The sequence below is a fragment of the Callorhinus ursinus genome, unplaced genomic scaffold, assembly GCF_003265705.2.
Source record: "Callorhinus ursinus isolate GAN/ISIS: 27379988/994484 unplaced genomic scaffold, GSC_fseal_2.0 scaffold9, whole genome shotgun sequence".
In the NCBI taxonomy this organism is placed as follows: domain Eukaryota; kingdom Metazoa; phylum Chordata; class Mammalia; order Carnivora; family Otariidae; genus Callorhinus; species Callorhinus ursinus.
In genome coordinates, this window is record NW_027397071.1 from 11,314,157 (window position 1) to 11,339,569 (window position 25,413).

At 37.1% G+C, this 25,413-nt stretch overlaps 1 protein-coding gene across 3 annotated transcripts in view; it reads left to right on the forward strand.

The window, feature by feature from the left end:
• Positions 1-25,413, forward strand: part of VAV3 (vav guanine nucleotide exchange factor 3) — a 364,407-nt gene that overhangs the window by 297,693 nt on the left and 41,301 nt on the right. For all 3 annotated transcript variants that reach the window (XM_073896219.1, XM_073896217.1, XM_073896218.1), the window contains 2 exons: positions 2,950-3,086; positions 25,143-25,208. In XM_073896219.1, the coding sequence (XP_073752320.1) occupies positions 2,950-3,086; positions 25,143-25,208 (203 nt within the window). The remainder of the gene's footprint in view (positions 1-2,949; positions 3,087-25,142; positions 25,209-25,413) is intronic.

Below are 25,413 nucleotides of genomic sequence, written 5' to 3' on the forward strand. Positions count from 1 at the left end.
TGATGCCTGCTGTGGCATCAGATTGTGTTAACAATTATATTGATGGTTGAGTGCTGACATGAAGTTTAACCCACTCTCCCTTCTTATTTTAATTTCATTTTTATCCATTAATGGGATTATGTTCACCTTCTTAGCAATGTTACTGTGTCTTTCTTTTCTTTTTTTTTTTAAATAGAAGGAATATAAACCATTCGTAACACCAGTATCATAGAACTCCTATTATATGCAAGCACCAGAGGCAAGGTCAAGGTGTCAGAATTCATCATGTCACAGTGGCCTTACTCGATCCCTTTTATTCTTTGATCTCTGGAGCCCTGTTGTCCTGATGACAGATCATCCTGAAATGGGAAGTGCTGACCTATCAGAAATAAATAGCCAGAGATTATTCTAACAAATGACTAAAAAATATGAATTCCATTATAAACTCCTAACTCATTCCACAAAAAAACATATGAATCAAGTAAACGCTGTATTTTGAAAGTCACTTATGGTTGAATTCAGGTTAGTAGCAATGTCTTTTTGGCAATTACCCAGGCTCAGCCATCATTCTTGGCAAAGGTCACACAATTCTGTTTTAGGAATGAGGTCAGCAACATACCTTATGCTAGTGTGCTACTGGATCAACTTCCCAAATGAAGTTCATAACCAAGAAGAAAGTCATAGCAGAAGAGATACAGTAAATGAAAAAATTAGCAATAAGTAAGACTGTAAAAATCAAGTCCATCATTTCAAAGACGACTTAGTTCTAAGTAAGTTTTAAGACTACTGAGGTCTCGTTTCCTGACCAGAGTATATTAATACATGTAAGATTTAAATTTTAAATAGGATTTTAGTAGGCCATGTGTAATGGGGGCATTGCAGTCCATCAAAAAAGATAAATAAGGCAGCATTGTTCCATGCCTTACATTTCACAGCCTTCTTTGTCACCTGGGTATGCCATATATTAATCCCTAATTTATATTTGGTTGGTCAAATGTCATTAATTTTTTTTCCGTAGATACTTGACGTGTTTTCAGGCATTTTCTTGAGAATGGCCTAACTTGGGCATGTTGGCAATCATAGAACTGTTGTTTCCATCACTCACTGCTTGATTTTGTCTTGGTGGGTCTTGGCCACAGAGACAACTGCAGGGAAGGCCAGAGCCCTTCCAAGCACTTTACTGGTCCCAGTCTCCGAGGCCACATCAGTTATTTCAGGTTTAAAAAAACTTGTTTCTTGCCTTCAGCCTTTATTTTAAAACTGACATAAAAGCAAAATTATCAAGGGCGCCTACTGAATGAAATGCTTTCCTTGACTTAAAAATGCTCCATAAAACTGGGGCTAACCACAACTCTGGCCCCCCAACATGGAACAACTATCGTTCAGACCAATCTCTGTTTAAAAAACTTCTACTTTAGACTGCATCCTCTTCCGTCTCTCGAACTTCTAAGTCAGTTGTGCGCAGGAAATATTTAGGTTTCATATAAAATAAACAACAGCAACTTGATAGAAAGCATAAAATAAGCTCTTTCTGTACTCCTGGCATATACAGTGTGTTGAGATCAAGTCTGATAAACACTTGACTGAGAAGAGTTCTGTTGAGTGAGTGTTGTTTTGGGGAAAGACAGTAAAGTCTGCTGTTTGCCTAAGGGCGCCACCTTACCACATCTGGTCAGGAAACACTCCATGAGAGATGTGGGATGAAAGTCATCCCCTCAGGGGTTCTGGGGCACAAAGGGGAACCGTAGCAACTCATAACATGCCTTAGCAGCTACAGCAGCTAAATTGGGGTGAAGGGCCCAACGTTTTTCTGTCCTCCTGCCTTCTGATGGATGGGTGGATAAGAAAGTGTTAACTAAGTTCTGCCTAATTTACAGCCGCACTTGTTTTCTCCCATCTGGGATGGTTGTTGAACAAAGGATCGTGAGGACTCTATTAAATTGTTTGCAGGAGCATTCCATGTAGATATTGAGGTCTGTGTAACCTGGACAACGTTTCCTAGGTAACTTGGACATCTAGAACTGAACGACCATCACACATGCTCCTCCTCTATCAGGCGCAGCATTTCCAGCCAGTTACAGCTTTACTGTGGTCAATCATTAGAATAAAGAGTCTTGATGTGTAATAAGCAATGGCTTGAGTTCCTGATTGTGCACCAAATATCATGTTTGAGTGCTCTCGCTCACAGGAGGGAGCATCTTACCTCTAAATGAAAAGGTGACTGTGAAGTTGTCCATTTGTGACCAATATTGGTGTAGTTAGGCCTGGGTGCAATTGAAGCTGCTCTCAAAAATGAAATATTGAACTGAGGCCTTCATTGCATGTTCTTCGAAATAAAAAGAAAAAGGATGGACCTGTATTCCAAGTGTTGTTGATGCTATTGGCTTAGACATGTTCCTTTTATTGGGTCTGTTTTGCAAGCCTAAATTTGAGCCTGAAGAATTTCTCCATATAAATGTCTTAAGTATTGCAGTGGCACATCCATCACCTTTTTGCTTTTGAATTACAAAGATAACCTTAAGATATGAGCCTTCTACTGGGCACTGTGATACATACACAGAAAGGGTGAGCCTCCTTAGTGATGAAATCAGCCAATGCCCAAGAGGAAAGTAATAGGCAGAAAGGATAGGGTTGATGAAAAAATTGATTCTTTTCTATTAAACTGTACGTGATGTGTTTTTTATGAAGCAGGCATCAGCTGAAAGAAATATTTTTTCAACGAAAAAGAGATTGATGGTGAGGCAGAGGAAAAGTATATAAGGGATTAGGGGATAAATATGTGTCTTATTCCATTACCTTCTCAAATAATAAGGTTGAAAAGCATTCCATTGTAGTTACTTCAAATGTTTACTTGGCCTTGGTGCTATTAAACCTTTTTAATGTTAATAGCCTTGTTTTTGTTTTAAAGTACTTTCAGGATTCACATGTCATTATTTTCTCAATTCTAAAAGTTGTGTTGCTTATTTTCAGGTTTACCAAAGATGCAGGTCATTAAGAACTATACTGGAGCACCGCCCCCAGCTCTTCATGAAGGACCCCCACTGCATATCCAGGCAGGGGATACAGTTGAACTTTTGAGAGGAGATGCACACAGTCTGTTTTGGCAGGTATGATCCAAATGACAGCGGTTTGGTTTGGTTTTGTTCTTAATGGATGATTTATTGCTGCTTGAAGAATAAAGCTCTTTCTTTAGAAAGTGCACGCTTTCAGTTTTAGAAATTTTACATGAGATGGGGAAAAATATTTTTTATTAGCCTTCCCATGTTTACCAAAGCCAAAGTGGTGGTGAACATTAGAACACTAAAGAAAAATGGGATCAGTGCTGGGAATCATAATTACCATTTTTATTAAAAATTCATACTTTGCCAGAGCATTTTTTCCAAACCTAGGACCTGTGGGGGTATGATCTAATTTGCATTGCTTTAACATATTAACGGTTCATTTCAGGGAACCACCTAATTAACTTGCCAGTGGCCATTTCTGGCTATATTTGATTTGTGCCTACCCACAGAAATACTGAAGTTCTCAGAGGTGCTCTGGGCATTATTCATGAAATGTATGAAATGTGAAAAGTAAGTGAGCATGCTGATGTTTGCTGGTGATGAAATCTCTCTTGTCCAGGAAGCCTATATTTGGTCAAAGGATTGTGTTAGGTGAGGGCAATATGGAATAGTGTTAAGATTTGATAAAGCTGGATGGTAGAACATTGCTGTTCACGAAAGTATTCTCAATTTACATGTGTATGTTAGAAATATATCCCAATAAAATTAAAGAGTTCTTTAAAAATCTATTGTGTGTTGAGGGAAAAGGGCGTGGGCTTAAGAGAAAGATTAGCACATAAGTGAAATTTAGTTAGGGGTGGAGAGAGCAGGGAAGAACTAGTGGATAATAATCCATTGTGTACATGTATAAATGATAGTTATTTTGTTGGCTTAAAACTATTTATGGTCTGCCATTTTGTTACAGATGAATGCTCCTAGATTGAACATTTATCTCCAAGCACTGTAGCCAATGCTGTGGCCAATGAGTTTTCCAAAACTCCATTATTCTTCTTTAGTAGGCTACCCTTCTCATACCTTGTTCTTTCCAAAAGTGGAAGAGATAGAATGGCAGACTGAAATTCTACCCACTCTTCAGTCCAGTCCTGTACATTCCACCCCAAAACAAAACATATAAGTGCATGTGTACCTGTAAGATTACTCTTACTCAAGACTTCTTTTTCTTCATGGTTTTTTAATCCCACATTTCATCAGCTGGCTCTTGACTCCTACATTTTCAACTCCATTCTCTCCGCTAGCTCCTTTTCTGTGGCAAATAAATATACTTAAGCTCCTCCCATCTTAAAACACATTAACTCAACCTACGGTCTTGTTATGTTAGTGTGGAAACTCCCTCTTCCAGTCTCAAAACTAAACTTCTTGAGAGAGTAATCTGTACTTGGTCTCTCTTTCCTTATGCACTATTTATAACGTAGTCTCCTGCAGAAACTACTCCTACTTGGATCACTAATGCCACTTTAAAAAAAAAGTGTTGCAATACATAGTACACTGCACATATTTGAGTGTATAATTTGGTAAGTTTTGATGAATGAATATACAAGTGAAATCATCACTAATCAAGATGATAAAAACCAGCCCCCAAAGTTTTTGTGTGTGCCTCTTTGTAATTTTTCCCTCCTGCTTCTACGTTGCCCTTCCTCAATCCCCAGGCAAGCACTGTTCTGCTTTCAGACTATGAGTTTGCGTTTTATAGAGTACGTAAAAAAGAATTTTATATAGTGCATCATATAGTATATATTAGTTTTTGTATGGCTTCTTTCACTCATCATAATTTTTTTGAGATTAAACCATGCCTCTTTGTGTAACAATAGTTCTTACTTTTTTTAAAAACCACTTTATTGATTGTATAATTGGAATACAAAAAACTGTATACATTTAACGTATGCAACTTGACAGACTTGGAGATAAGTATAAATCCTTGAAGCCATCACCACAGTTTATGCCATAAACCTATCCTTTACCTCCAAAAGTTTCCCCCTGCCCTCTTCATTTTTTTTTTTATGTAATAGTGTTTAAGATCTAGCCACTTAGCAGATTTTTAAGTACATAACACGGTATTATTAAATACAGACTCTATGCTGTACAGTAGATCACTAGGACTTATTCATCTTGCACAATTTGAACTTTGTGCCCTTGGACTAATACTGCCCCATTTCCCCTTTACACCAGCCTCTGGCAACCACCATTCTGTTCTCTATTTCTATGTGTTTGACTATTTTAGATTCTTCACATAAGTAAGTATAGGCAAGGCACAGAAGTAACCCAATGTCCCTCAGTGATGTGTGTGTGTGTGTGTGTGTGTGTGTGTGTGTTTACTCAGACTTCCAGAAGAAGGAAATCCTGCCATTTGCAAAAGTGTGGAAGAACTTGGAGGATGTTACACTAAATGAAACAAGTTCTTTCTTCATATTGCTTATTATTATTCTATGTATGGGTAAAGCACAATTTATCCTTTAGCCTATCATGACCAGTTTGGGGCTATTACAAATAAAGCTGCTATGAACTTTCAAGTATAAGTCTTTATATGGACATATGCTTCATTTTTAGGTAAATACTGAAAGGTGAATGGGTGGATCACATGTAGATATATGTTTAACTTTTTGAGAGATTACCAAACTATTTTTCTAAGAGATTTGACTATTAACAGTCCAATAAGGGAGAAGGAGAGAGAATCTCAAGCCGACTCTCCACTGAGTGCGGAGCCTGATGCAGGCTTGATCTCACAACCCTGAGATCTTGACCTGAGCTGAAATCAAGAATCAGATGCTTAACCAGCTGAGCCACCCAGCTGCCCCCTAGTTCTTAATAAAATACATTATTTCCACCTATTTTCTCCTAGCTTGTTGCCTGACTTTTTATTATCTTAATAATGTTGTATATATAACAGAAGTTTTTACTTTGCTGTAGTCGAGTTTAATTTGTTACTTTAAGGATCATGCATATGGGCATTGTATTTAAGAAATATTTGCCTACCCCAGGGATACAAAGATATTCTCCTGCATTGTCTTCTAGAAGTTTTATAGTTTTAGGCTTTATATTTAGGTTTATAGTCCATTTTGAGTTATTTTTGAGTATGTGTTCATTTTTTTCAAGAATGGTATTCATTTTTTCGCATATGGATATCCTTGTGTTCCAGCACCATTTGTTGAAGAGACAGTATTTCTCCGCTGGATTGCCTCTGCACTTTTGTAGAAAATCAGTTGTCTGTGTATGTGTTGGTATGTTTCTGGATTCTCTATTCAGTGCCACTGATCTCTCTCCATCTTTAATACAATGTTATTTTGATTATTGCAACAAATAATGTCTTAAAATCAGACAGTGTTGGTCCTCCAGATTTTTTCTTTCCAAAGGTATTTTGGCTCTTCTAGGTGCTTTGAATTTCATATGAATTTTGGAGACATCTTATCTGACCAATAGCAGGTTGCTGCAATTTTTATTGGGATTGTATTGAATTATAGATCAGTATGAGAAAACTGACATCTTACAATATTGAGTCTTCTGACCAATGAACATGATATATCTCTCCATTTATTTAGGTCTTTAATTTCTCAGCAATGTCTTATAGTTGTCAGAGTGAAGGACATGCATATCTCTTGTCATATATCCTTAATTATTTCATATTTCATTTGATACTATTGTAAATGATGGCTTTAAAATTTCATTTTCTATTTATTGCTAGTGTATAGAAATATAATTGATTTTTGGAAATTGATCTTTTACCCTACAACCTTGTTAAACTCACTTATAGTAATTCTAATTAAATTAGAATTATTCTAGCAGATTTTTAAAAAAGATTTATTTTTGTGAGAGAGAGCAAGTGAGTGATGAGTCGGGGGAGGGACAGAGGGAGAGGGTGAGAGAGAATCTCAAGCAGACTCCCTGCTGAGCATGGAGCATGACACGGGGCTCGATCTCACGACCCTGAGATCATGACCTGAGCCGAAATCAAGAGTTGGACACTTAACCAACTGAGCCACCCAGGCACCCCAATTCTAGCAGATTTTTAAAATATAGACCATCAGGGGCGCCTGGGTGGCTCAGTCGTTGGGCATCTGCCTTCAGCTCAGGTGATGATCCCAGGGTCCTAGTTTCGAGCCCAACATTGGGCTCCCTGCTCAGCGGGAAGCCTGCTTCTCCCTCTCCCACTCCCCCTGCTTCTATTCCCTCTCTTGCTGTGTCTCTCTCTGTCGAATAAATAAATAAAATCTTTAAAAAAATAAAATATAGACAATCATGTTGTCAGTGAATAAACATGGTTTTATTTCTTCCTTTGCAATCTGAATGCTTTCTATTTCTTTCTTGCCTTATAACAATGGCTAGAACATCCAGGAAAATGTTTACCAGAATTTGGGAAAAGGTACATACTTGCTTTATTTCTGATCTTAGGAGGGGAAACCATTAAGTCCTTTACCATTAGTTATGAGGTTATCTGTAGTTTTTTATAAATACCTGTTATCAAGTTGAGGATGTTCCATGCTAGGCCTAGTTTGCTGAATGTTTTTATCAGTAATCCATGTTGGATTTTACCAAATGCTCTTTCTGCATCAATGGAAATGATTTTATCATTTTTTAAATTTATTAATTTGGTGTATTACATTAATTTTCCGATGTCTAACCAATCTTGCTTTCCTGAAATAAACCCCAACTTGTTATGATATATTGTCCTTTTTATTTATTGTTTTCTTATAATGTCTTTGTTCAGGTTCGGTAATAGTTTAACACTCAAAGAATGAATGGGAAACTATTCCTTTCTCTTAAATTTTCTGAAAGAGTTTTTTTAGAATCAGCATTAATTATTCCTAAAGTGTTTCATAGAATTTATCAGGAATGCTCTTTAGACCTGGAGTATTCTTTGCAGGAATTTTTTTTTTTATTACAGTTCAGTTTCCTTCATAAATATATGGCTATTCGGGTTATCAATTTCTTTTTGAGTGAACTTTAGTAGTTTTTGTGTAGACTCTAGCAGTGTCACCTCTCGTTTCTGACATAGGTAATTTGTCTTTGCTTTTTTTTCTTGATCAATTTAATTAGTTGGTTATGAATTTTATTGAACTTATGAGGTTTTGTTTCATTGGTTCTATTTTTCTATTTCTCATTCCACTGATTTCTGCTCTGTTCTTTATTACTGCCTTCTTATTTGGGGTTTAATTTATTCTTATTTTTCTATTAAGGTCCTCACTTGTTTGAGAATTCTCTTCTAATATAGGCATTTAGTGCTGTAAATTTCTAAGTACTACTTCTGCTGCCTCCTAAAAATTTTTGATATGGGTTGTATTTTCATTTTTGTTCATCTTGAAATACTTTCTATGTTTTTTTTTTAACTTTCTTATGGGTTATTTAGAAGTGCATTATTTAGTTTCCAAATATTTAGGGATTTCCCAGATATATTTCTGTTTTAGTGAGCCTATGCCTCTGGACAATGAACTTCACAAGTGTTGTTTGTCATTTTTTTTTTTCTCCCTGCCATGGTGGGACAAGATGGGTAGAGTGAGCTAGAGCTGACTATTTCCTTGCCCTGGGTCAGTTAGACTCTGATAATACCCCAGCAGGTCAGGCTTCCTTTAACTAGTTTTTCCTGAGGGCACATCTTATTAAGAGCAGAGTGGGAGCACCTGGGTGGCTCAGTGGGATGAGGATCTGACTCTTGATTTCAGCTCAGGTCATGATCTCAGGGTCATGACAGCCAATCCTGCATGTGGGGCTCCCCCCTACTCATCAGGGAGTCTGCTTCTTTCCCTCTCCCTCTGCCTCTCCCCCGACTCACATGCGTGCACGCTTGCTTTCTCTCTCAAACAAATCTTGAAAAAAAAAAAAAAAAAAAAGCAGAGTGCCTTTTCCCCTCCCTCTTCCAGAAGCTGGGGATTTTTCTCATATTTACTGTTATGAATCTGGCCAAGCTCTTAAGGGTAGTCTTACAATATTGTGGGTTTCCCCTATGACTGGTCCCCCTGGACTGTTTAACTCTCAAAGTTGTAAGCGCTGGACCTTCAGCAATTTGTCAATATCGGTTCAGGTTCTCCTAGCCCAGCCTTGGCACTGGATCCCACAGCAGTTTCTGCTGGGGAGTCTCTGCTCTGATAAGCTCTGACTCCCTGTGTTTGTCGGTCTGTCTCTCCAGTCCTGGGGGCTGAGGTTTGTCTTGTGTCTTTCTCTCTCTTAGGGATCCAAGAAGAATTGCTGATTTTTTTTTCCAAGTTATTCAGTGTTTTACTTGTTAGCAGAGTGATGACTTGCAAGATCCTTACATGAAGAACTGGAAGCCCAGTGTTCTTTTTACTAAATTGTATTGCCTCCTATTCTTTTTAGATGATAAGAAAGACATTATTATTTGTCATTTCTTCTCAACAGCCTGGAAGCATGAAGCTTTTCTTGTATGATGTTAGTATAATGGCTTTGGAAACTCTCAGGAAAATTATAAGAGAAATGAGACCATTGTATGACAAAATGTATATCTGTTGAGGAGAGGATCGTAAATAGGAACAAGTAAGGCTAACGTCTACAGCAGAGAAAAACAATTAGCACATTTATTTCAGATCAGCAAATATATATTGAGTGTCAACTCTATACTCACTACTCAGACACTGCTCACATTTCAATTATCAACTCCAATTATTGGTTTGATATTATGTCTCCTGTCTTTAGAAGACCCGTTCATGCTTGCTGGGAGCTAGCAATATATTTGAGTTTTCAGAGATAAATTAAAAGTTCATCTAATGTTTTCAACAAGGATGTAACATGAGTCAGAATTGTCTTATGTGTACTACTTAGCTTTTTTTAGCCAACAGATTCTAGCCTTACTGAAAGGAGCAGTGGTACTGTGAGAAAACCTGACTCAAGTCATGCATCTGTAGCCAACCAGCTATATGGCTTGGGTCAAGTTAATCACTACGTGGCTTTCGTTACAGGACAAGGGCTGGACCAGAGCTGTGCTCACAACTCTGAGTCATCTGGGAGCTTCGCAATAATGTCAACACACAACCCCACTTCCAGAGATCAGGGTACAATTGGTCTGGGTTCAGCAGAACCCTAGATAAATTTAATGGAAGTCATTGACTAGGGTGATCCAATTGAGTTCATGGAGTTATGACATTATTCCCAGCTGACTCATGGGTCATTGGTAGCAAACCAACTTATTAAGCATAGCTACAAGATAAGGTGTTACAGTGAACTCAGTACTTTGTGTCTGATAGTTACCAAATAAAGGGAACATTTTCAAAGAACTAGTTTGCAATTAAAATATATTTGCTACAGACTTCATACTGAACTTGATATATAAGTGTTTTCTTTGATTCAAAAGATAATTCACATCTTGCAGTTCTCCAAGGCTATCATGATAAAATCAGCTTTTGTTTTACAGACTGTACATATGGAAGGTATATCTAGGAAACTGGTCTGGATGTGTACTTACTCTGTGTACTTATTCAGTGGCATGATTTAGAATGACATGTTTTAAAAATTTCTGAACAAACGTCTTTCCTCTGTATTGGATCTAAATGTGTAAAGAATGTTGCTGTTTTGATCCTTTGAAGTTATAGGAGTTTGTATGTGTGCTTACAATGGATCCATGTACATTACTTTGTTGATAGTCATATTCAAAGAAGACAAGCACTTTATGGTTTGCATCCTAAAGGACGTGACTCTGCACTGGAGATACACATACACGCGCGCGCGCGCATGTATTTAATTGCTTCTGAGAAGATAGTTTTTAGGCACCTCCTTTTTGTACCCTACCCAGTTGGTTTGGTCTCATTTGAGATTGTACATAATTAGCACCAGAAAAATAAATTGTTTTTCTTTTCTGTGTTAGAATTTAGGAAATTGTAGCTCATTTTGCTGAGTAGTAGTTACTGATTCTGCCATCTATTGGCATTATGACCTTACATGGATTACTCTTGGTTTTATCATCTGTAAAATGCATACAGAATAAAATAAATGCTATATGAAAGAGTTCTAGCCCAGTGCTCATTAAATAGTAGCTCCTACTATTCATCCATTCATCCGTCCAAGTACTTTGTGTCTGACTTCATGTTTTGTACTGATCACAAAAAAAAAAAGACAATTGGCTTCTCACCTTGTGGTTTAATGACCTAAGGAATGATGAAAGCTCAGGATAGGTGATGCAGCTGGTTTCCATGTTGAGTTTTGTGTTAACCCTTTTAAAATCATATTGTTACAAATACATGTAAAGTTAAAACTGTGGATAACAATCTAGATTAGTTATTGCAATATTACAGTGACTTTGCTTTTGAATTTCAAAAATGTCTTTTGTACTAGTTAAGTGCTTTGGCTTATTTGGAAATTTTCAAGAAATTATGCTTTTAAAACTAAACTGTTTTCTCCTCTGTTTTTTCAAGTGAGTCACTTTACTCATTAGTGTAGAAAGTTGGATTTTATTGTAGACTGTCATGTTTTCTACATACTCTATGTCCAGAGAATACAAATTATCCTCCACTTTCTATCAGGAACTTTCTATGAATAGCTATTATAGTCTGTATTATTATTATAACAACAGTAATTTCTAATGCTATCAAAGTGAGTGGGTATCTGCATTTTCATTATAACTTCTTTCAAACAATGAGTTGACAATTGAGCTGTAAAAATATTCTCTGTACGGTCCTTGCATTGAAGGGATTCATTTTGGCAACACTTTGTTGTCTTTGTTGTCTTCTTTCTCTTTCCTTGAAAGTTTCATAACATTGTCTTCAAGTGAAATGAATATAAAAGAGGAAATTGGCCATTTAGAGTACATTTCCTAGTGCAGGTGTAAGGCATAGTTTTTACTGAGTAATAACATATGGAATTGTTCTGGTCATGTCATCGGACTGATGATAAACCTGTTGCTTTAAAGTTGTTTCAGTATGTGATAATAAGGACTTAGTAAGGAAGGAAAACATCCTTCATGCTGAGACTATGCCTATTAGAAACTTTATCTTCCCAGAAGAGATACAGATTATACTTATCAGAGAGGGAGAGAGGGAGAGAGGGCAAGAGAAAGAAACAAGCAAATGTAAAATCATGGCATGCCATCTATGGGGTCTTTGTGTGTGTGTGTCTGTGTGTGTGTGTGTGTGTGTGTGTGTGTGTGTGTGTGTGTGTTACAATAAAGAGCTTTATGTGTTTTTTTTTCTTAGAATAAAGCTTATGAAACAATGAGGATTCTGTGTCCTATATCATGGGGTTTTATTTGCTCCATTGTCATTTATGAATACCCAAATGTTCCACAGGGAGAATTTTGTAAGCTAATTGGAACCAAAAGGCAATTATAAGCAGTAGAACTGTAATCAGTGTGCCAAAAATATATATTTTTATCCACAATGAAAGTTAAATAACCTAGGAAAATAGTTGTGATACTTCACACTTACAAATCATGCATCTACATGATCTTTATTCTAAGGAGTGAAAATGTTTTTACACACATTCTGATTAATTCATAGAAATCTCCGTAAAGAGGGTGAATTAGAATTGTGGTTTTAAAGGGCCAAATTTATCATCCATCTATGTAAGTTGGCATTTGCAGAATTAAAATTAGACTCTATTTCAGACTTCTGGTCTCCTGCCTTAGTTCTTTTTTTTTTTATGTTATGTTAATCACCACACATTACAGGATTAGTTTTTGATGTAGTGTTCCATGATTCATTGTTTGCGTATAACACCCAGCGCTCCATGCAGTACGTGCCCTCTTTAATACCCATCACCAGGCTAGCCCATTCCCCCACCCTCCTCCCCTCTAGAACGCTCAGTTTGTTTCTCAGAGTCCATAGTCTCTCATGGTTCGTCTACCCCTCTGATTTTCCCCCCTTCATTCTTCCTCTCCTGCCTTAGTTCTATATGTTAGACTCTTCTACCTTTGTTAGGAGAATCATTTATAATTCTTAACACCTCTAAAGAAAAAAAATATATTTTTAAAGACAGTTTAGTTCTTCTTTGGTAGAACAATCAGGAAACACAGCATTGCTTTATGTAGAAGTTTTTGCTTTATAAATTTTTTTAACTCTTTGCTTCAAAGGAAAATTGAAAAGTCAGAAGATAAATGCTGAGTTTGGAGAGAACTTGAGAGATTGTCCTGAGGGAAGCATTCCTCCTTACCCTGCTTCCAGAGGCAAGATGGGGGAGGGTGGCTCTTGACTTGGCCAGGGGCAAGAATGTGTTAACTTCCCCTTTGCAAACTTAAGAAACTCTTAACTCTGGGAAACAAACTGAGTGTTGCTGGAGGGGAGGTGGGTTGGGGAATGGGGTAACTGGGTGATGGGCTCAAGGAGGGCACTTGATGGAATGAGCCCTGGATGTTATATGCAACTGATGAATCACTAAATTCTACCCCTGAAACTACTAATACAGTGTATGTTAACTAAATTGAATAAAAATTGTTTGTTTGTTTGTTTAATCCCCTTTGCTACCATCTTAGCCCTAACGCACTGTTGTTATGTTTTGCATGCAGGAGGTGAACCCTTGTCTTAGTTTACCAGGTCAAGAAATTTTACTTCCATATGCCTGCTATATTTAGCAAAGGCAATTGTGGAAAAAAAATATATATTTTTTTGGCACACTGATTACAGTTCTACTGCTTATAATTGACCATTCAGTTGTCCAGGCGATTTTTTTTTAACAGATATGTTTTCCTCATTTTAACCTGGAAAAAAAATTCAGGGTTCATTTGGGGAGTATCTTTTTCATAGAAGACATGTTTTTTTTCAAACCTTTAGCTATTGATTCCTATTTTACCTTCTGTCTGAATTTTCCCTTCTACTTCCCATTCTCTTAGCTAAATCCTTCTTTCCCATCAAGGTCAATTTTGGGGCACCTCCTTTGAGGTCTTCTCTGAACCAAAGGGTTTCTGTCATAACACTTCTAGTGTATCCTCATGGTCTGTTCATTGTTCTCCCTGCCTGGTTAGAGCACTCCAGAAAGATAAGAACCATGGCTTTCATCTCTTTATCTCCAGTGCCTAGCATAAAATAGGCATTCAGTGGTAGGTCTAGAATGAATAATGCTATTCAGAGCTGCTATTTCTATACTATGTTATTTACAAGTTTTCAAATTCATTGTTTATGAACTTAAATTATACTTTATGATGTTATCTGAAAGACCATTAAAATATTCATCTTGTCAGAGTTAAATTTATCTTTGTTCTCTCAGAAAAGTCTTAAAGCTATTTAACCTTATGTCCTTAAATTCCTCGTCTATAAAATGAGGATTTTAATACCTAAATGACTCACAGGGATATTATGAAAATTATAGGAAGTAAACTTGAAAGAAAATTGAAAAGGAGAAAAAGTATATTTCTGTATAACGGCTAATGAATTTGAACGATAAGCTTCATTTTCCAGAAGTGGGAAAATGATTGTTTTTAAAAATTTTTTAAACATTTCGTCTTTCCCATGTTTCATATGAAGAGTCCCACTAACATGTGTAGGCTCATAGAATACCACTCTGCCCTCCCAATTTTTGTACCCAGTTCTTGAAATTTCTTTAATCAGATAGTAAACTTTTCACTCCTAATTAGACATAAAAGCACAAATGATAAATTCTGAAGGGAATAGTTAGTGTAAATAAAAAAGGATAAAATCATGAGCCTTTTTCTTAGAGTGAGGTTGGTTGAGGAAGGTGTAAGATGGCTCAAGGAGAGGGAGGGAGAACAGGAAGGAACACGAGACAGGGGTTTACAGAAAACTTTGCTTAGGGAATGGTTTGCGTACTTGTGGACTCAGCTGTAGGCGCTATTGACCTTTTGTGTTGAAAGCCTTAAGCAATCTGTCCTGTAACACATGACCTGTCCAGAAACCCTCTGGGGTCTGGGAAGGGAGGTACAGTGGAGTGGAGTTAGTAGGTCTTTTCTCCTTGACATCTCTCCCTGCAACTTTAGTAGCCAAATCATTTCAAAGGAATCTTTTCCTTTGCTCTACATTAAGAGACTTTTCTAGTTTCTTCTAGACCACACAGGAATATTAGTTATGATAGAATTTTCTAAAACTATATATATATATTTTTTTCCTGATCTAAAATTCAGGTGCCAGGCTGTATCATAATCAGAGGCAAATAAGAACATGAACAAAAGATTTTTAAAAGAATCAAATCTTCTTTGTTAAGAAAACTGATTCTTGATACCAAAAGGCTCATGGCTTTGGCATTATAAACCATAGGATAAACATCTCTGGGAACTGTGTTTTTCCCCATTCAGAATCCTGCTCCAGAGCATTTCCTTGTGAAATCCCAAACTTGGTTTTCATCATCACAGGGATACCTTTTTAGGCGGTGCTGGAGCATAGTTTCAGGGTGTTCCTCAATTGACCTTGACTTGGCTTCTGAACTTCCTCTCACCACTTGCCCATTCCTTGTATAAAGTCAGGAGAAGCCACGGCAGAATTGAAATTGTGGATGTGGGGGTAAAAAGCCATGTGAAAATAATACAGCTTATTTGGTAATAGTATGTCATGCAATCATGAGACCTTTATTTTGACAGGTGTTTACCTCAAAATATTGCATTAAATCAGGGTCCCTAATTACAGGGAAGAAGAAAAAGGCAGAGCGTGACTATAATAGAACAGGGGAGGCCCGGGAGAGATGATTATAGATGATAATAGACATTACTGAAGGCCCATAAGAAACATTCTCCCTGGGTGATTGCCAACTGGCTTTGATTGAATAGATCATAAACTGGGTTTGCACTAATGTTTCCAAGTGTACAGACTGTATTGTGGGAATTGGCAAGCTCCCGACAAAGTGGGTGAGGTCCTAATTGTTAACTCTCAAGATGGGCATTTTTGGTTAATAGCTCTTCACTTGTATATTTCCTATGTTTGGTACAGGGCAAGATGTAGGTTGTAATGTACCTAGGGGAAGACACCACTGTCTAAGGAGAAGTTTAGACAGTGAAGTCTTTTTTTTCCCAATAGAAAGCAACATCATTAAGGGTGATAGTTCTGAGAAATTCTGTTGTGGTATATTTTCGTCTGTTATTTTATTACCATAGAAGCTGCATTCTGCCATAATTACTACAAGGGTGTGTCACTCACAGAATACCTTCAGTGGACCACCACCAATCCACAGTTACATCTGATATGACTGTTGATTTGACACCACAAGGGGTTTCAGTAGAGTGTGCACAGGCATATGCCCTCAAGACTTTGGTCCAAATAATTTCTCAGATTATAACATATATTGGATTTTAATTGTTCATGGTAATTGGAGTTCCTGAAGAGTGAATGAATGAATGTCATTTCTAACAAGTCAATTCTGTGTACCCTGGAAAATAGAGGACTTCACACTGAGGTAAAATTAAAGTCATTTAGGATCTGAAATGTCTTTATCTTCTATAAATAAGTGCAAACAGATTCAATTACTGACACGTAATATCCCTAATTAAGAATTTGTGGATCAGATACTTTTTAGTAACAGTAACTGACTGGAGAACTGTAGGTAATTAGGAAAAGTGCTCATATAAGCAAAAAACTTTGGTGGTAAAAGAGACCTCAGAAACTCTTGGGTCAAAAAAAACAAAAAAAACCCAAAAAAACCCTTGGGTCAAACCCTGTCATTTCACAGGTGAGAATATTGAAGCCATAAAAGATTATATGACTTACTCAAGGGTCAGAAGGCCAGGAATAGAACATCGGGCTCCCAATTGTCGATCCATATCAAATTATTACCTCCTAGGTTTTTTTCTCTAGTCCAGAATTCTATGAAAATGACCAAAGCAAAAGCTAATTAAGGAACCAACATAATCTGAATGAGATCCTTGAAGATAATACCCATGTTTGGTCATTTTTAATCCCCTAGTATGTAGTATAATCCCTCATACTTATCAGGTAGTCAATACACTTTTCATTAAAGCAGTAATTAGTAAAAATTAAATTCTTTAAAAATATCTAATGCTGCTCTGAGCATTTGATATGTATTGTGCTATTACTCAGGATATTTCCTTTGTGATTACTTAAGATTAAAATCACCAAGGATAGGAAAACATCCATTAGTTGTCTGCCAGGATTAGAAAAACGAATTTCTATATTTTGGACCTCTGTCAAGCCCTGGTTTACTTTTTGGGTTATATAGCCTCTCCCCAGATAGGATTTCTTCCAAGAGTGCTAGATCCTTGTTCTTTCCAGATTTTGTAATAAGTAACCACTTGGGATTTGGCCTACCTACATTCAGATTGATTGTTGCTTGCTAATTTTTTTTTCTTTCATCAAAGGTGTTCTTTTCTTTCCTTCACCAGAAACATAGATTTATTAAATTTTGATTCAGGATTACATCATGTACAATATCTTACCTAGTAAGACTTTAGAAAGAAGCCTCAACACACGAAAAACTAGCGCATTCCCTTCCCTGCTAGAGAAATCCAGGAACCCCACAGAATACATCTTTTGGATAATAAGAAAAATGTTCTGCAAAGTATCATTCTGCTATTATATTCATCCCACATATAATAAGTGTAGAAATATAACTTATGGCTTTTAGTGGGTTTTCTCTTAGTGTACGTTTCACAACTTTTAGGGTTTTTTTTTTTTTTGAGTTTTTGACACTTCTTTCTGACAGAATCTCAGTGATGTAGTAAACACAAACAATCTTGTGTGCACTCAAAAAGCCATCAAATATAATCGAGGCTTTTGTATGTTTTGATGATGTGATGCAATTATAAACGCTTATAAATTGAAAATAAATTTAATTTCAAAAATTCTAGACCAAGATACAAGTTTTTTTTTTTTTTTAAGTTATTTGGAATTCTAAGCCTATGACAGCCATGTAACTACAAATGAACTAGATTAGGAATATGAATTTTACATAGTCTTTTGAAAAACCTCAGGAGTTTATGCACTGGATGAAAGTTAATCCTATTCTCTTTTGACTAACAAATGATAAAAGCACTTGACTGTGTTTTTGTTCTTCTGTATATGTGCATGAGTATTTTGGAATTCATTGTAATGACCATTCGGTATAACCCTATGACATTATGCTTGGCAAATTTTCAAGTTGTTCACTGGTGGAAAAATGCACATCTTACTTGTCATACAGTAAGCAGTTAATGATGAAAGAATGTGTATACTTGCATGAAAACATTAGCACATTTGAGATAAGGAAATGGACTATCTGAATGTAGTATTTCTTGTTCAGGTGAAAGTTATACGGGAGTCTGTGTTACTTGTGGCTTAGCAAACTTGTCTAAATATAAGGAGGGTGGTGGGATTATTACCAGGCTAGGTATTTCTATTTTAATAACACATGAACAGCCAACAAAAAAAATTTAGAAGTGAGAAAATTGATTGGGAATAATCAAAAAGTATTGTGGAAAAAATAGAAAATAGTTATTTTTAGCAATCATCACGTGTTTTCAGACATGTTAATTCTTTGATCCTTGTATTACCCTAGTGAGGCATGTGTGGCAGATCTTGTCATCATTCTTGTTTTACCATGGAGATTTGCCTAAGGTTATACAGTTCTTTTATAGCAGAGCTGGAAATAGAATGAGCTCTCCCAATGCCACCTCCCTACTGTATGGTAGTGATTTTCTATGTTTTCTAAGAACTAGCACTGATGTATATTTAACTGGTAACAATGGTTACATTATGGTGGCAGCTAGGATCACAGATCCTTACCAAAGTTCAATTTCAGACAGGGTCTTTGTCCTGCTTCTCTCCTTTTCCAGTCCTTTGGTTCTATTGCACGTACTCTCAAAGCCTGTCAGAATAATTCCAGAAATAGTGCTTGGTACAAGCTATCCATCATCCATCCATCCATCTGGTCAGTAAACTAATTTGTATATTTGCCTAGATTCCCATAATTCATGGCTACCCCGTCTATCTTCTTACCCCACATACCCAGACTATACATTTCTGACAGGACTAGGTGAGGTGACAGTTGCTCTGGCCATTACCCATGTGTGATAAATTGCTTAGTAATCTCCACAGCACCTTCATGCATACGTTGAAAGTGTTTAGGGCATTGTAACTTGGGAAAACTTCCAATCTTTCATAAATAACCATTAATCTGTCCCTTTTAAATTCAGCTTTCCACATCTGTCTCAAATTGTTCAGTGCTATTCCAGGAGTGCGTTAAAGCTCCAATCCAGGTGGTGGTAAGGGGGTAAATGACCCACAGGGCAAAGACACTCTGTATTTTTCTTAAAGCAATTCTTTCTCATTTTTGCAAAGTTAGGAGCCCAGCAATTTACGATTAAGATTTTTGGAGGATATCCTCTGTCATTTTAAGCCATCCTTGTCAGCAGTTTCAGCTCTGCCATTGCAGCATACATTAATGTTTTTCTCTGTAGAGGTAGATTGTAAATATCATTTCTACCAGCAAACTTAATGTAGTTTTAATTCATTATGGTTCTCTGTGGATTCTTATTGGGGAAAAATGAAAAACAGTTGTAATCTAAGGTCAGTTAGAAATAAGGAAGTGTCTGAATATTTGTGATGTTCAGGAATTTCAGAGAAAGTTATCAATAATTTAGTTTGATACATTTTTCTACAGGAAGCAACTTGCTTTTCAGAACAGAAGGCATCATTATTTTATGAATTATTATTTAATATTATTTTGCTTTGTACCTGTTCTACTTTAGCTAATGAAAATTATAAAGGTGCCTCTTTTCTTACCATAATTTATTTTCTCAGAAACTTTCCAAAGAAAATAGTTTCATAAGAATGAATCAGCCTGTACTGTTAGATTTACAAAAGTCTCCTCACATAATATAGAGAATGCCCTGCAGAATAAATGCACATAAAGATAGTACTGTATGGTACATCAGATGACATGTAACTATGAAAGAGGAATGTTTTCAAATTGACCTTGAAGATGTTAAGGGACTCACAAGAACAAATATTAGACGGGGGATAACTAACAAAGAAGATTTCCTATCTCTGGCATTTGCAAGGGGCATAAAAGGAACGACACGTTGATTATCTGGCCCAGAATACAATGCCCACTCAGGAATGCAAAGAAGAAAATTCAGCTGCATGCCTCTCATCAAAGTTAGTAAAAATTTTATAGATGGATCATCACATAAAGTGCACAAAGTCATTGGCTTTGCAAATGGCTTATTTCCTAGCTATAGTCTGCTGTTCCGGCCACGCGTAGGGGATTGACAGGTGCTCCACCCATTAGCATTAAGGAATTATCAATGTACATCCCGCACACTTCCACCAGGGAAGCAAAGACACTCCTCCTACACATTACTTTGTTTTTTAATCTTCCAAATGTTGTAGGATGCTTATTACCTTAATAAGTGGAAAATCATTGAATACCGTGCATATTCCCCCCACAGCTAAAACTGACATCTCATAGGAATTAGTGAGGAAATGCAGTTTTATTCATCTGTTAAGATATGTTATCTCTCACCTCTTTGTCATCTAAGGGATGCCTAAGACCATTAAAGAAATGTAACCTGCACTGCTAAGGCATTTTATTAAGGAAAAAACAATTCAGGATGACCTTGGTAGTCTGTTCAGTGAAAATTTCCCTCCCCTGAGAAAACTCCAGTAGTGTTCTTGAAATGCAGGGGAAAAGAACAAAATGGTTTTTGATACAGTGACCATACATCCCGGTTTACCCCTCACAGTCCCAATTTATACCTGTTGTCCTGGCATAGTTATTAATCACTACCCTTCCCTCTCAAAAGATCCTGGTTTGGACAGAAAATTGCATGTTTACCCTAGTTTTAGGACATTTCTTATATGACCGTGCCCCTGCCTCTACTGTCCAGGACAGTTACAGTTCCCATTCATGCCTTTCAGGCGGAACCCTTGGTTCTATAAAGGAAGAATGACAAAAAAGGTGGGCCGGCCCATGCACCTTCGGAAGTTATAAAATTCATTAATGTGTCTCCCACTCTTGAATTGTTTGTGTTCTCACCTCCTTTCTCTCTGTTTTGTACATTACCTTCTTCAGCATACTGCTTGCTTATATAAAATGTCAAGCAGTGCCACTATAAGAATGTTTTCATATATAGAAGCAGTTCAATGCTTCTCAGTGCTTGACTGTGTGAAAACAAAGTGTGGTATATTTTCTTCTTTTCAGTTAAGAGGAACTTAAGGTCATGCTACTCACTGACATGGGACTATCAGATTGAGAAATACCTCAAATTACAAACATTTCTGAAACACTTACTATGCATTTGGCATTCTCTCGTAAAAACTGACCTTGTCCCAGATTCGAAGAATTCAGTCTAGTAAAGGAGAAGACCATGTAGAGCAATAATGACCTCCATGTGGCAGTGTACTACTAACAGTCTGGGAAGGTGCCGGAGGAGGACAGGGCGAGATTAAATCTGCACCTGAGAGTGAGGACGTTTTTATAGAAGAGATGACAGAGTAGGGATGTGCAAACCCAGCTTTGGGGGAGGAAGAAGTGAAAGCATCAGTCTGTATGAGGGAACCTGTGTCAGTTTTGTTTTAGGGCAATAGGTGCCATTGTATTGGCCAACATGCCCTGTCAACGAAATATCACTGCTTCTCTTAAACTCTGCTTTCCATAGATGAAGATCATGTGTTCTTTTTTCTGACGAATGTGAATTGACAGTTCACCATTCTTAGAACAGCTGTAATCTTCCAATTTGTTGATTTATCTTCAACTATAGTTTTGAAAGACAGTCATAGAGCTCTCTCTCTGGCCTCTCCCCTGCAAAATAGACTTATTTCCTTTAGTGTGCTCTCAGAGGTCTGATTTTACTTTTTAAAAACAATCACCCTTCTCTTTTCCTCTTCTGAGCCTCCTTTGGTGTACGGCTCCAGCCCACATACCTGTATATGTTGTACACGAGTAGCATTGCAGTGCATGCAGTACAAAGGTCTGGCTAGGCATACAGTCCCCAAATATCATACTTATTTACTTGTACCTCAGTGTCATGCTGAAAATAAATAAAGCACTGAGAATATGCAGTTGAATGAGAGTAACACTTCATTCCAACCTTATAGCTACTGTGTTCTCATCACCCTCTAGTCTGTGATTCTCCTCCCTCTGGTACATCCTTCCTGCCTCCTGGTTACACTAATTCCTGTAAGCTCTGTCTTCTATCTTCTTCTGTCTACATTTTCTTCCATGATAGTCTTGCTCCATTGACTTTAAGTTTCCCCTCTGTATAATTGCCATCTACATCCAGATTATCTCTTTGGGTGCCTTATGTAATCACCTCCATCCCTGACTTTCCTCTAGTCTTTAACTCCCATGGTCTTCTCTTCCTTACCCACTCTGCAGGTAAGCCCCATGGACTCTAGTGCCATCATGTTTCTAGCCCCGGTTTCCCCTCCCTGCTTACCATGATACAGTTCTCTAATGATATAGTCACCCGCCAAGCCACGCCCATCTACAGGCCAGCTTGCACACTTGATGTCAGTTTACGTCTTCTAAAGCACATAACTGCGTCACTGAGACTCCCTCTCCAATGATAAATTCATGTCTCAGTCAAACTGGTTCCCTGCCACCTTTTAGCTCCACGTCCCTCCGTCCTCCTTTACGAGGCCGATGCTCGCATGGAGAGGCAGTATCAAGCTCTGAAGTTAGAACATCTGAATTTGAATTCTGGTTATGTCCCTGCTGGCTCTGTGATCATGGGGTGATCATTTAACTTCTCTGTGCCCCATTTTCCTCACCTATAAAATGGGGATAATAATCGGGCCCACTACAGAGGACCACTGTAAGGATTATGAAATGCTCAGAGCAGTGGGTAGCATACAGTGAGGGTGCACTAAGTGTAAGCCGTTATTAGACTCTGCCTGTGTTTCTTACGCACAACCTGTATTTTTATACCCCAGTTCCTTTCTCAGGCTTTATTTTGTTTTCAGAATGTTCTCCTCCATTTCCATCTCTGTGTTCACATCCCACACATTTTATATTCATGTGCCCCCCACTCTTCCATGTAGCTTTCAGGCAAACTCCTAATACGGAAAATATCTTTCCAATTTCCATAGCCTCTCCTCTGCACCTAACAGTATTTAGCCCTTTCCACCTTGTATTAAAAGTACGTGTGTATGTATCTTGGCTCGGAGAAGATAGGGGGATACAGGAATGATTTATGAATTTTTGCATTTTCCTAAGTGCCTAGCCAAGTTAATACTGATACTGTATTTGTTGAATAAGTGAATGAATATTCCACTTGTTCATTTACCTTTTCCCTGATACGCAAGTGCAATACAATTTTAGAACTTTGCCCAAATGAGCGTCTTCTCTTTGCTTGGTTATTTGTTTTCCCTCTGTCCTAACCCACCCTTCCTCTTCTCTTTTCTGTCCTTTTTCCCCTTCTCTGACCCTCCCCCCCTTTCCTGTCACACCTCCCCTCCCATGCCCCTCTCGCCTCTTCCCCCTTTTTTTTCTTCTCTTCTTCCTCCTCCTCACCCTTTAATTCTGGATTCCGCTTTATAAAACTTTCTCCACAAACTCATAGCCAAGCGCCATGGGCACAAAAGGCTACTGTTTGAAGAGAGAAATATTTGCTGATCTTTTTTTTTTTTTTTGGTTACTTTTCTTTTTCAAAAAAAAGTGAGCATGTAATATCCAGTCATAATGCTATTTACTCGTCTTAGCTACTGAGAGGAAGGAATTGTTAAATAGCAAAAATAAGCCCAATTTTTAGACAACAAGAAGTCATCTCATAAGAACTTTTTAATTACATGTTCTGATTGTTGCAGTGTGTTTTGAGTATAGTTTGTCTTTCTGCAAAAGGGAAACAATTGCAGGGTTAGTGTCTTGAGATTTTGTGTGTGTGTGTGAAGTAAAACAGAATGTTACACTGTTTCAGGTGTGCAGTAGAGTGATTTGACAGGTCTGTATGTTTTGCTCTGCTCACCACAAGTGTAGCTAGCATCTGTCACCAGATAACACTATTATAATACCATTGACTATATTCCCTCTGCTCTACCTTTTATTCTGCTGACTTATTCATTCCATAACTGGAAGCTTGTATCTCCCACTCCCTGTCACCCCTTTTATTCCATCCCCCCAGCTCTCTTCCTTCTGGGAATGACCAGTTCTCTGTATTTATGGGTCTGTTTCTGCTTTCTGTTTGTTTGTTTTTTTTTATTTGTTTTTTAGATTCTGCATGAAAGTGAAATCATATGGTATTTGTCTCTCTCTGTGTGACTTATTTCATTTAGCATAATACCCTCTAGACCCATCCATGCTGTCACAGATGGCAAGATCTCATCCATTTTTATGCCTGAGTAACATTTCATTGTATGCATACACCACATCTTCTTTATCCATTCATCTATTAGTGGACACTTGGGTTGCTTCCATATCTTGGCTATTGTAAAATAACACTGCAATAAACATAGGGGTGCATGTATCTTTTCGAATTAGTGTTTTTGTTTTCTTTGCATAAATACCAGTAGTGGAATAACTGGATCACATGTTACTTGTATTTTTTAATCTTTTGAGGAACCTCAATACTATTTTCCACAGTGGCTGTACCAATTTACATTGGTTTTTTTTTAAAGAATTTGATCAAAGGTCTCCAAGAGTAAATTCTTAAGTATTTTTTTGTCCATTTGGTGTTTAGGTTTTCCTTATTCTGCTAATTTCTTCCCCCTCTTCTCATTTGCAATGTCATTTTAACTTATAATACTTTCCTCCAACATCTTATCTGTCGTCTTCTCTTGATCAGTACCTTTCTCCTAAATCTGAAAACCACCTAAAACATCATATCATGTTGTTTTCCATTTCCACAAGTCTTGAAATGTCTCCTGTCTTGTTGGAGGAATGTTTTTATGATTTCTGTTAAAGATACTAATACTAACCATCTAAATCACATTTCTAATTGTGAGCCTGCACAAAACCAATGTATCTACTTGTATTAGTGAATATAAAATAGATCAAATATGCTATTATGTCTATATTGGATTGAGGGATGTAAAGTTAACAAGATTGAATGGTAGTTTGGGAAGTCAAACTTGAATTCTTATTTTATAATTATCATCTGAAACAACACGTAAAGTTTAATAATTTTAAAACCTCTTTGCTTCTGCCTTCTTTCCTGAGCCATAGTAAGTTAATGCTTAGGACTGGACAAAACATGTAATTCTGTGGAATCCTCAAAAACAACACCATGTACACAGCATTATGAGATTATCATTTGTGGTAAATGGGTTCTCAAAACTGGTATTTTTCTCCCTAATTTAGGGTAGAAATTTAGCATCTGGAGAGGTTGGATTTTTTCCAAGTGATGCTGTCAAGCCTTGCCCATGTGTAAGTATGAGTATTTTCTTTCCATTTTTTCCTGGTTTTGATGCTGTAATTAATTGTGTAAGAATGTATATAGGATATGGTCTTGTCACTCAATAATTTTATTAATATTTTCTGGGGGGATCATATTATTTCAAGTTTGAATATATGGTCAATGTTATTACAGTTCTAAAATCCTCATGATTCCATTGTCAGAAAATATTTTTTT